The sequence below is a fragment of the Nannobrachium achirus genome (genome assembly GCF_963921795.1).
Source record: "Nannobrachium achirus genome assembly, chromosome: 18".
NCBI lineage: Eukaryota > Metazoa > Chordata > Actinopteri > Myctophiformes > Myctophidae > Nannobrachium > Nannobrachium achirus.
This window is the reverse complement of record NC_137825.1, coordinates 20,715,747-20,728,750: the sequence shown is the minus strand read 5'-3', so window position 1 is coordinate 20,728,750 and position 13,004 is coordinate 20,715,747. Positions and strand designations below refer to the sequence as shown.

The 13,004-nt window shown below is 41.3% G+C and overlaps 1 protein-coding gene across 1 annotated transcript in view; it reads left to right on the top strand.

The window, feature by feature from the left end:
* The window catches only part of LOC308302668 (calcium-activated potassium channel subunit alpha-1a-like), a gene marked incomplete at both ends in the record, with an annotated part of 159,590 nt that extends 146,820 nt beyond the window's left edge, over nt 1-12,770 (top strand). Inside the window, 7 exons of the mRNA XM_080746953.1 lie at nt 1-43; nt 3,663-3,793; nt 5,925-6,119; nt 7,265-7,383; nt 7,861-8,082; nt 11,650-11,678; nt 12,622-12,770. The exon at nt 1-43 is cut by the window's left edge and continues 50 nt beyond it. Coding sequence (XP_080603079.1) covers nt 1-43; nt 3,663-3,793; nt 5,925-6,119; nt 7,265-7,383; nt 7,861-8,082; nt 11,650-11,678; nt 12,622-12,770 — 888 coding nt within the window. The remainder of the gene's footprint in view (nt 44-3,662; nt 3,794-5,924; nt 6,120-7,264; nt 7,384-7,860; nt 8,083-11,649; nt 11,679-12,621) is intronic.
* Nucleotides 12,771-13,004: the final 234 nt, after the last annotated feature.

Genomic DNA, 13,004 nt, shown 5'->3' with positions numbered 1-13,004 from the left:
GATAAGTGCAGTGGGATCAGCATACAAATGATTACTGAGCTGGGTAAGGAGTGTGCCTCTGTCCTGCACTGCTACTGTCGCCATTAGAGCCCGACCGATCACACGTCGTTGGGGTCCGAAGCCCATCCCGATTTTTGGAGATCCTTGTCCAGTGGTTCTCTAACGCAGTGGTTCTCAACCTTTTCAGGCCGCGACCCCCGAAATAATCATATTTTAAGAGTTGAGAAATTACATTTTGTATAAGACGGTTCTATTGTGAAAATAACAGATAACTACATGCTCAAAACACCTTGCAACGCGAGCATGTAGATTGGCTATTTTCACAATTTCTGCCTCTAATATTTGAGAATTTGGCCAATGTTTATTTTGTCATTTTAGAAGTAATAAAAGTCCTTAAATTGTCACTTTAGAAGTGTGCATATACCCTCTATACATTTAAACGTTATGTTGGTTTGTTTACTGTTGAGTGAGAAAACAATGTTGCAAATTAAGTTAATCATCTGGAGACCCCCCAAAATAATTTGCGGACCCCCCCTGGGGGTCCCGACCCACAGGTTGAGAACCACTGATTTAAAGGACCTCAGTTTGATGGATATTTTATCTCTGGAACACCCACAGTACACTGTAAAGTCCTCAGTGTTCATTTAACTCCCAGAGCGTACAAATGGAACCAAATGGACCCGTTCCATTTGTACACTCTCTGCGTTAAAGGCCTGTAACTCTTCAAGGACCCTTGGGGGGCCACCCAGACCCCACTTTGAGAACCACTGTTCTTGCTAAATCAATTCTAATCGATTTGATCAACTTAGATTTTATGAAAGAAATTTGTTTAATATATATATATATATATATATATATATATAGTAAATGCTAAAGATGGCCGATCCACAAGCTCACGATGCATAGCAGCGTTCTGGAAAAAGGTCTATAACGACATGAAAAATTAAAAAAAGGTTGAAAACTGGGACACATCAGTTGCATAATTCCCGATACCGACCTCATCAAAAAAGTGAAATAATTGCCCATATGTCGACCAGACCGATATATCGGTCTGGCTCTAGTCGTCATTTCAGCCGCCCATTTGATTGTCTGGCTGCAAAAGAAGCAGAGTACATATTCGCATATACTGCAGCATCACTTTGAACACATTTTCATCCTTGGTTCTGGTTTGAAATTGCCTGTCTCGTTTTGAACCGATATCTCAAGTCATATACGACTGTATGTGTATGTTTTTTTTCCTCCCTCCTCCCCTCCTTTATGTCAAGAATTGCAAGGCCTTTGATCCCTCAGAAGTCCTTGTGGCTGTTTTCATAACATCATCTGTCGGATCATATTCTGTGGCCAGGCGCCTTTCTTTCATCTCAGCCATGTCAATATGACTGACATTAATTTTTTTTTTCTCGCAAGCAAGCCTCATAAAAAAGTAGCACTCCTCAAACTAATTTTGACATCATTATGCTCTTCCGGCTTCTGTGTATCGGCGTTGTCGGATGAAAACCTTGTATGTCCAGAACCGTTCGTTTTGCATTTATCATTTTAAGAATGATTTAAACTAGTGAAAACAGCCGATCTACAAGCACACAACGCCTTGCACCGCGAGGCGTTGTGTGCTTGTAGATCGGCTGTTTTCACTACTTATGTGCGACGGCCTTGTATATTGAAGCAGGGCTTTGCTTTGCGAAATAACGTACAAATTTGAAACTTGGAGATACAAGGTTTCCACCCGACAACGACGATATGCTTTCTTTCTTTTTTTTTTATCCGTGCCCAAATGTTTTTTTTAAATAAAAAGATAGAGAGAGGGGAGGAGGAAAAAAAGAGAAAAAGCCTTCTAGGGCAATGGGATACTTTCATTTGTTTTGACACACTAGTACAAGTAATTGGAGCTCCTGTCATGGATTTACAAGACAAACAATGGCATATTGGCGTTGCTGATATTGACCTCGGGAGGACTTCACTGCTTTGAATCAAATCCTGGGAGCTCTGACAATATGCATGGTGTCAGACCAGCGTGTGCATGAATCGCCTGGATATGGAATGTGGCAGAGGCAATTTGGCCCCCAAGCAGTGCCTAACACAAAACAAAACAGACTGACATGTATTTCAGTCCTATGAAGAGCACAATTGGAGATTTGGGCAAAATTACCAAAACGCTGCCAAATCACGCAGTCCATATCTGAATCTATTCTTGACGTGTATTCGGCCATTCTGCTGTCGAGCCTTTTGCCTTTCACTGAAACTTCACTGTTGATGTTTTCTGTGTACGAAATGATAAAAGTATTTACACACTGAAGTAGACAGTGCATGCTGTTTCTACAGTAGGTTTCATTCCGTGTGGCCTGGTTCATTGCACAGAATTTGCACAAGACAAACTCATAGACTAAAAGAATATGGACGGTGGAAAGCCATTGGTTTCTACAGTATGCTGCGCAAATGAAGCTTTTTTGGCCGTTGTATGGGTGCCGCCATCATTGTTTTAATGGTACCATAGGAATGCTATTGGCTGCCAACTGTCACGTGCAGCCGAAGGGATACATGGGACATTGTCTTGAGCTTACCGAAAATAAAGCACACAAAGAAGAATCATCAGATTAAGCCTATGATCACAAGCCCCTCCTACAGCATACCCTGCTATAACATCAAATATTACATAAATTGGACCATATTTTCACAAAACACAAATCATGGTGATTGAAACAAGGCTTTAAACTAGCGACAGAAACCATAAAGTATTTATGACAATGTTTATTAAGGTAAGAAAATCAAATGTAAAAGTTCGGGGGAAATGAATGGAATCCTATGGAGAACATGTTGCTTCTGGTGCCAGAACAGCGCTTCTAGCGGCCAATCATAGGAACTTTCATTCATTCATTCATTTTTTTCATTCATTTCATTTTATTTCCACCTCATTGGACAGCAGATAAATATGCAATGTGCATTTGTGCATGTGAGCAAGACAATCACATTAGAAATAAAGTAGTAAGAAAGTCCAAGGCACAGGTTGTCAAGTCCATATGACTGAATAAGGTGTCCCAAGATACTGGAAAAGGGGAAGGGAGAAGCATAGTGCTCATCGAGCCCTACCCCTGACTCAGTTTTCAAGATAAAATAAATAGTAGTGATATTAATAATAAACAAAATGGATTAACATTAGCACACGTTCATACATCATACAACACCCCTCCCACCCCTGTGACTATCCCATGTGAGAGTCAAGACAGCAAAGAGCTCTTCAGGTATGATAATAGTTGTAGTAATATTGTATTATATACTCTCGTTATGATTATAGGAATTTTGGTAATTATATATTAATTGGTATTATTTATGATAATAATAGGCTATAAGTATTTCAGTTCCGTGTTTGATTCATTTTAAATCGGGACAACTACACCCCTGGTCAAACTGTGCAATGAACTGCGTAAACCCTGGATACTTCACTGGCCCGGGTCCCTCACAGATCTATTCTTGGTCACCTCCTTTTCCCCCTCATATTTCTTTGCTGCAAATAGCCAATCTAAAAACTCACAATGTGTGGCATGGCGCTGTGAGCTTGTAGATAAGCTATCTTCGCCGAATGTTCGACTCTTATGACACGCCCAGAATAGGGATGCTAGTACAGTATGTGGTTAAATATTTGTATTGTATTTATTCACCCCGTCCAGTGAATGACTCCAACGTTCAGTTCCTGGATCAAGACGACGACGATGATCCCGACACAGAGTTGTACCTCACTCAGCCCTTCGCCTGTGGGACGGCCTTCGCTGTCAGCGTTTTGGACTCACTAATGAGCGCAGTAAGTCTGTCTTCATGGACTCCTGGCCGAGTTAATACTGGGTTGCCCTGCCGTTTGGCCCGATTTTGCAAGAGAAACGAGCGTCCAGGTCTACGGAAACAAGCCCAAAAGAAGCCACCATGCTGCGTGATCACACATCCCCCTGCTGATCTACAAGCCCACAATGCATCGATGCATTGTGAGCTTGTAGATCTCCTATTTTCAAAAAATCTTGGGGAAAGAAATGTAATATTTTAAATATATTTTAAACATTTAATATAATGCAAAATATTTTCAACTGGGGCCAAATACATATTCATTTGGGGGTCCTTGACATCAAAATGTTTGAGAGCACTGGTTTAAACAACATTAGGAAGCAACCCCAAATATGCAACTACACTTTAGAAACAAGCCTAAAAAAGAAAACACAATACAGTATGCAAAGTTCTACTTCAATCTTTGTTAAAAGATTAAAGCTCTATATTCTGCTAGTAATCATTACTATAGAGTGTTTGTTCTCTGTCTCTCCAGCTCTTTAATTAACAGGAAATGCATTTTCAGGTACTGTAGGTGACATAATTTCAGCCAATCAGGAGAGCGAACCCATTTATCAGCTTAATTCTTTTAGTGTTCCAGTTACAATTTTGTCTGCTCATGTATTTGTGCCATCACTTCCAATTTCACTTGTTTATCTGTATCCTCCTGACTGAGTTCTCTATCCTGATTGGATTAAAAAGCCAATCTACAAGCTCGCGACGCGCCGAGATCTTGTGGATCGGCAATTATCAGTGTGCGAAGGATAGGACACTAATCGTACCTTGGATTGCCTCTCACGGCAGAGGATTCACAGAGTGATGGAGATGGGAGTCTTTAAATGATCTCAAACATTAATAGTAACCTTCAGGATTCTTAGTAGTGTAGGTAGATCTTACACACGAAAAAAAACTAATGTTGGTATATCCCCTGCCCCCCGTTGAAAACAATAGGAGACAAGACTGGCACTTGTACCAGCTATGATAGCTTCATTTGTCCACCTTTCACTTTGAGTGAGGTTAGAACAAAGCTGCCTTCAAGTGCACCCCGGTGCAGACAAAGGTAATGCTAGCTAATGGACAGCCCTCATCCATCATCCTGGTCAATAGTGCTGTCAGCAGCCGAGGGAGATGTCACTTGTGCTGCACAGGCAGGGAGAGAGACAGAGGACTGCACCACGAGGGAAAAGGGCAGGCGTTTGCCCTTGCTTGTTAATGGAAAACAAAGCCACGTCTCGCGTGTTATGAACAGGCATTAAGTAAAGAAATGCACCGTCACACACATATCCACAGATTGAATGCGGACTTAACCCTGAAATACCGGGAACGCGCCCCCGAGTCGCGTTAGATTTGAACCACTTTAACCATTATTTTATGCTTTAAACTATGGAAAAATAGCAGATATACAAGCTCATGCAAGCTTGTAGATCTGCTATTTTTGAAAAATCTTGAAAATTGTGTGCAAGTCTTTGAATATCTTTGACACGATCTTTGACCCCACTTCTAAATCCTCTAAAAATCAGTGTTTCTCAAACTTTTTCATGTCAAGGACCTCCAAAATTACTGGTCTTTGGCCGCGGAACCCCATCTCAAAATATGTTGTTCCAGGGACCACCCAGAAGCAAATATTTGAGTTACAAATGTTTGCTTTTAAATAGATATATTCAAAGTCTTGCAAAAAAAATCTAGATTTTTCAAAAAATAGCAGATTTACAAGCTCGCAGCGCGGCACTCGGTGCCGCGCTGTGAGCTTGTATATCTGCTATTTTTCAATAGCTAAAGCATTCAATAATTCTAACCCTAAATGGGTTAATCCACTTTCGTGCCATTCTTGCCAGCTCGTCAGTCATATCGGTGTCCCGTGTTTTGGCCGTAAGAGATATACCTGGACAGAACGAATGTGTGTAAGGACGCTCGGTCTCTTTCCGGTGGGAGTGAGAGTAACCCGTGGTAATTGGATTCCGCTGTCTTTTCACTCTGCGCGCCGGGCAATGTGACACGACAGGCCGGGGCTCGATAGCACCACCACTCAGACCGGCTTGGCACTTTGAGTAGATTCAGTTGTGACTTTGGTGGTGTTTGCTTAAGGATTTCTCTGCTCTCCACCCTCATCTCCTCAGACATACTTCAACGATAATATCCTCACCCTGATCCGGACGCTGGTAACAGGCGGGGCCACTCCGGAGCTGGAGGGGCTCTTGGCGGAGGAGAACGCGTTACGAGGTGGCTACAGCACGCCGCAGACACTGGCCAACAGGGACAGGTGTCGTGTCGCACAGCTAGCCCTGTACGACGGGCCCTTCGCCGACCTGGGGGTAAGTGACTGGTTCCTGTCACCTGCGGGGTGGAGCACGTCGTCGCTGTCGGGTGGAAACCTTGTATGTCCAAAAGTGTTACTTATCAGGAAATGGGGTGGGGAAAAAAATCAATTTGGGTTCAGTGATTCAGTTGTTGACCACTTACACCCCACCATCTGCATTGTGGGGGAAAGCTTTTGCAGAAAAAAGCAGATCAACAAGCTCACAACGTGTCACAGAATAACAGAACATGCTCTAGAATAGAGCCCTGAGGTTTAAGTGGTTAACACTTCTCATTGGTTCAAATGTATAGAACCCACAGACAGACGTGACCATTATTCACTTAAAACTAATTGTTATAAAAAGGAAAACTCTGGCATGGTGGCGCAGGTAGCGCTGTTGCCTCACACCTAGAAGGTCCTGGGGGGCGTGGTTCCCTCCTCCGCGTCATCAGTGCCCATACCATAGGTGGGCTTGGTGAAGGGGCCTTCTGTGTGGAGTTTGCATGTTCTCCCCTTGTCTCCAAGGGTTGATCCCCTCACAAAAAAAGCATGCGGTAATCCTGGTTTCTATATTGCCTCCCCCTGGCCAGCTGGGGCTCCTTGGACTGGTTGGAATAACGTGTTCCTTCGACTCACTACGTGACTCCCCCCCCCTGTCAGGTGAAAAGAAGCGGCTTGGACTCCTTATGCATAAAAGGAAGCATGAAGTCAGTCCGTTGCTCTCTCCAGGTTGGCAGAGGGAGAGTAGCGCCCCCAGGATTACATTCGACAATTGACACTGGGTGAAAAAGAAATGGCTTACAGAAACCGTGGGATAAAAAAAATAAATCAGTAAAAAACAAGGGAAAACGCTGACATCTAGTTGTACTAAACTACTTTTTGTAGTATGATGAAGTGAAATATGGTGCAAGGTTTCTGCCCGACAGCGACATCATGTTCTCCAGCAGGAGTAGCTAACTGTGATGTGGAGATTTCACCTGTGCTAAAGGGATTTAAAATGGTGTATACTGTGACTAGGCTACAAAATATGTTTTTGAAATTGGTATTGAAATGTGACATGAAAGTATAGCGTTTATTAGTTGTGCAGTATGAATTTTATTAAACCGCATGATGCTCCTTTAACAGTCTATGCTGTACTGTATGTTTGTCCTTGTCTTTCAGGATGGTGGATGTTACGGTGACCTGTTTTGTAAAGCATTAAAAACATATAACATGCTGTGCTTTGGCATCTATCGGCTACGAGATGCACATCTGCACCAACAAAGCCTGTGTACCAAACGGTGAGTTCTGCTATGTTCAGTGCCAGACTTTTGTAATAAAAATAAATGAATAATCAACATTGCGTTTGACCACTTTTAACATGTTATCCCTAAAGACATATAGACTGTCATTATAGGCAAAAACGTAAACGTGCAACACCGCTGTGTGACAAAAAATACCGATACGAATCGCTCTTAAGTGGTTGACTCTGAAGCCTTCAGAGTCAAATGAACTCTCACGGTGCATTTTAACAGCGGGCGACGGTCGGCCGTAATTTCCGGAACTGCGTTCCGTGTTAAAGGGGAGAACCTCACATTTAAATGGGACCTGGCAACTACTGGCGATAGCAGGCGATGAGGTGACGTTGCCCAAAAACGTGAAAATAGTTCATCTTTTGGACGACATCGCCCAGCGTCGCCGGGTGTTGCCCGCTGTTAAAACATTTTACCTCGTACACTTTATTAACTCAACACTCTTCATCTGTCTTTCCTCCCTAGGTATGTCATCACCAACCCGCCGTACGCGTTTGAGCTGGTTCCCTCCGACCTCATATTCTGCCTGATGCAGTTTGACCACAACGCTGGCCAGTCGCGGACCAGCCTGTCACACTTGTCCCACTCGTCTCATTCCTCCAGTAAAAAAAGCTCCTCCGTCCACTCCATCCCCGTCACCAACCGCAGCAACCGCGCCAAAACCAGAGACTCACGGGACAAACAAAAGTATGTTCCCCTTTAACCCCCGTCTGACTCTCTCTGTGTCTGTGAACAGTGCCTGCCAACAGCTTTGTTGCTCTTGTGTGTCGTTTTCTTTTTTTTTCATATCGGTCCCAGCATGTCTGCGTATGGGTGTGTTTGTTAACGTGAACGTCTTCATGTACAGTATGTGTACTGTGTGTACAGCACCAAAAACGGGACGTCTTCTGACGCTTGTAGAGCCGTCCACCGTTTTTAACGGAGTCCTCTTCTTGATACATTCGCTCAAATGTGACATCCCAATGAGCAACATGACGGATTCAATATTGCGTTCGACCGCACTAGAATAATCTCTCAAGCCAGACTGCCTCTTCCACAATCTTCAAATGCTAGAGAGTCTGTAATTCCATGTGGTAAAAGTTATTCCTAACCCATCTGTCATCTGCTCTTCAGACTAGGATTTTTCTGTATTTTAAAACATCTTTCAAATCTATTTTTTAATTTCCATTCATGCTAGGCTTAGACTAATTTGGTTTCCGATATATATATATTTTTTAATGCGACTGCAAAAGGGAGGTGGCGGAAAGGATGTGACATCTGCTCTCAGGCGGACATTTTTGAAAATTGTGGAAGACAACATGTACAGTATGCCTTGAAAGACTATCTGCAACATAACGGATTCAATATTGCAATCAACCATATCAGAATACAGCACAGTACAGTATACTAAGCCTCAGAGAAGAAAGAGTTCACATTTTTAAAACATAAATGTATTTGTTTCTCTGAGCCAAGATGGTCTTCTTTCTCATATCTCAACCATAACGTTATAACTGAAAGCAAATTTATTTTAACCACTTAAACCCTAGATACTTTATTGACCGGGATCCCCCAGAGCTCAATACTGTACTTGATCGGTCAACTCCTATTTCTTTCTCTACACCAAATTTGTATGCTGAAAATAGCCAATCTACAAGCTAACAAGACATAATGTGTTGTATTGTTCGCTTGTAGATGAGATGCTAGAGTTCACGTGGTTAAGAATTCACAACTTGTCCTGGTAGCTATACTGTACAGTGCAAAGTGTTGAATCACTGTCTCTTCAATGTAATTCCTTGTGTTAACTCTTTTCTGTTCTGTTGTAGTGGTCACTGAGTCATTCTTTCTGTTTCATCTCATTTTAACTGTCTTTTAGCCACGTTAAAAAACGTGTTTTGCAGATGGTTTATTTTAAACTATGTTGTACTTGAACTGCACATAAAATATTTATTTTACATAATACCGCTAATACCACTAAAATGACTTGTCTTAACGGTCTGTATTATTTTTTAATGTATCTCTAAATGAGTATCTTGTATAAAACATTTAAGTTTGTCTTCTTAAAGGACTTTTTTTTAGTAATTTCTGCTCACATCCAAACAGAAGGCAACATTTTTTTAAATCTACTGCCTCAGTACTACAGTATACAATAGGCATAATCAACTCATGGTGTACACAGACAGTGGTGGGCAAAGCCTCAACCCCAGTACTTTGAGTCAAGGCATAGAATAGTTAGCCTAGTACTGGTCATATTTGTACTTGAGTTAAAGTACTGGAGTACTTGCTTTAAAAAAATACTTGAGTATTCACAAGTGCAAATTACAAAGTACACTTTCTTTCTAACACCCTTTCTAAAACAAATCAGCTTTTCCAGTCATTGTCAGTTAGTAAAGTACAGTACTCAATTAGATGTACTTTGTCACTGTCCACCACTGACAGTGTATTATTTTTCAATAAATGCTCAGCTCAGAGTTGATTATCATGCTTATACCATGGCCACTTACCAACAATTAAAAGTGTATTTATATTTGGGGGGATATGCTTTTAAAAAGAAATCTGCATTGGCACTATCTTTGGACAAGCTTGCATTACCTTATTACTCCTGCAAGCAAGTGAGAAAAGCATAATATAACCTCCTAGAAACTGTGCCTGATCTTTTACACACCTGTTGTACACAAGCATGTTCCCCCGAAGGTTTGTTGGCTGAAAATATTGCACACTCTCCGGACAATCAGAATTGAGTATTCTCTGTGGCCATGGTATAGGACTTTATTTTTTGGTTCTAAAAGTGACAAACTGCAACCATTCCAAATAAAGATCCATCTACCTTATCTTCATATGTTAACGTGCCATTTGTAATTGGTTCTATATTTCATGACGTACAACAATTCCGGATGGAATACTTTTTAAATGGCTTTTACAGTAGCATAAGATACAATGTATCATACATCTTCAAATTAAACTATGAGATTTTCTTTTTAACTGTCTAACTGAAATCCACCTACAGTACTGCAGTTATTAGCCTTATTAAAAACGTTTTTTTGTAATGAACAGAAACATTCCCAGGTAATTTTATATTAGAGTTATATTGAATCTGTGTAGACATATTTACATGCTTGACTAAATTGTTTGACTCAAGGCTTAAACATCAAAGAAAAGTTCTGTTTAGAAAAGCTGTTTGTGTCAGTGATACTGACACAACCATGGTAACAACAATACATGCCGTGGTGTTAAAGGGGAGACCCACACATTTAAACTTTTTTCTTATTTCCACATAACTCAAAGGTATATTAATGACATAGTTCAATGTTGAAAATGGGTGGGGGAACTCCCCTTTAATTGCACAATATTAATATCCATTGTACAGTATGTCTTGCAGAATCACCTATGTATATCCCACATGACAATGCAAACAGTTATTCTGTGTTAATTTCAGTATTCCAAAAGTACAAGACAGGTTTGGTACGCAAGTTGCATGCAGCTCTGAATCGCATCTGTATACTAATGGTCAATTGCAGCTAGAACATAAAAACGTATCCTCCATTTACTGTGGAGACAGGCATGAATGCTAGGCGTCTGCTTGGAGCTTCTGCTAAGCCACTTAAACTCTCCTATCGTCACTGTCGGGCAGAAACCTTGTATCTCCAAGATGCAAATGCGCACGTTTTTTTTTCCGTAAAGTAGAGCCCTGCTTGATCATACAAGACTGCCAAGACTAATGGAAATAGCAGATCTACAATCACACAACGCCTTGCACCGCAAGTGTAGTTCATTTTTAAAAGGATACATACAAAACGAACGGTTTTGAACATACAAGGTTTCCACCCGACAATGGCGCTATACATTGTAAACTTGACCTGAGTCGGATCTGTGCTTGTTCTCCCCTTTCTCTCTACATCAAATCTCTTTGTCGAAAATAAATGATCTACAAGCTCACAACGCATTGCATTGCGAAGCATTGTGAGCTTGAATGACTCAAGGGATTCTAGTGTTCAAGTGGTTGTTGAGAATGATGCCCACTAATCCTACTCACCAATCATCTCCTGACTTGATCCATCTCTTATTCTCTCTTCCTTTCTCTTTCGGGTAGCGTGTATAATGGTGTCACAACGCCGTCTAACCTACTCTACATCCAGATGTGCTGTATTGTCAACATCCATCTGCCATTTCTGTACTTTTTGCTGATCATGCGGTACAGTTTCTGTTGTCGGTGATCATATTAGCCTGGCTGAAACATCTTGCCGCTTACATTTAGCGTACCACTTTCTTTTTCCAAAGTGCAACAAGGATGAATAGAGTGGGCCAAGGTATGGAAGTGAATGACTATGCATGATATGAAATAATGCATCCGAAAAGAGTTTTTTTTTCTTTTCTTTTTTTTGCTTTCAAAATGAAAGCAAACCAATCGTAACTGTAGTTCGGTGTTTCCGAATGACTGCATGTTATTACAGTACCTATACATAATTCCTGTCATGCCTCATAAAGTATAGGCTTTGATTGGAGAAGTTGTGATACTGAATTAACCTTATGGTTTGATGCCACTTCAATATTTTACATACTAGTTTTGTATTTGTATTTTAATTTGTATGTCTTGCAAAATGAAGCCCAAATTAAGCACTTGTGCCTCTATTTCATACCTTTGCCATAACATATTAAGATGGCGAAAATAGGCGATCAAGTTCACAACTGTGAACCTGTAAAGTAGTTCAGATATTTCGGCATAGCAAAGTTGAAAGTGGTTCAGTCCTCATAAAATCCATGTCTATGGACTCTGCCAAGCGGCTGAATCATGGACAGGTTACCGTGCCAGAATAACGATGACATTCTGCCATGAAATCAGGTTGCATCAAGCCAAAGTTGTAAGCCTCTCAAAAACTAAGGCTTCCTGAGTATGAATATGCTCACATTGTTCCGTTTGATTGGTCTCATTAACCTACAAGGTGTGACAATAAGTGAGCTAACATTGCATGTCTTCAAAACCCACAAAGGCAGCATGAACATCATGGGTTTGATATAATGTAGTGTGTATTCTACGGGTGAGAATTGGGACACTGGGACATCAAACCAGCTTGTCTTTAATTCCTTCACTGGAGTATATACATATATTTTTTTTTACTTTCAGAATATTTCAGGGTCACTAAAATGCTTGAAACAGAAGTGAAGCGAGCGAGGTTGCAGTGAACCACCATGAAGCATTAACCTTCTCATGTCCCTCCTTCTGTCTCTGTATGGTTTGGTCTCTCTCCTCAGAAAAGACATGGTTTACAGATGAAGAGAACACGCGCCCACGGGACGTACAGACCAAGTCTGTGAACATTCTCCCCGCCAACCACGTCAATCAGTGCAAGTCCACAAGCAACCTGATCCCGACCATCAGAGAAGTGGAAGACGAGTGCTGATCCTGTACAGATGACTCCCAGAAGGCATCAGGAACACTCATCAAGCGTTTGCAACGTTGTCTTATCTGCAACAATCATATATCTATGTCATGAAGAGACAGACACCGAACACAATGAGACGCAACACATTAACACCCCCCCCCCCCCCATCTCATTCCCCTGTACAGTTCTCAAATTATACTTATAAACATAATTAATAGTAAAATGGAAATGAAGACAATCATAGCCTAATGT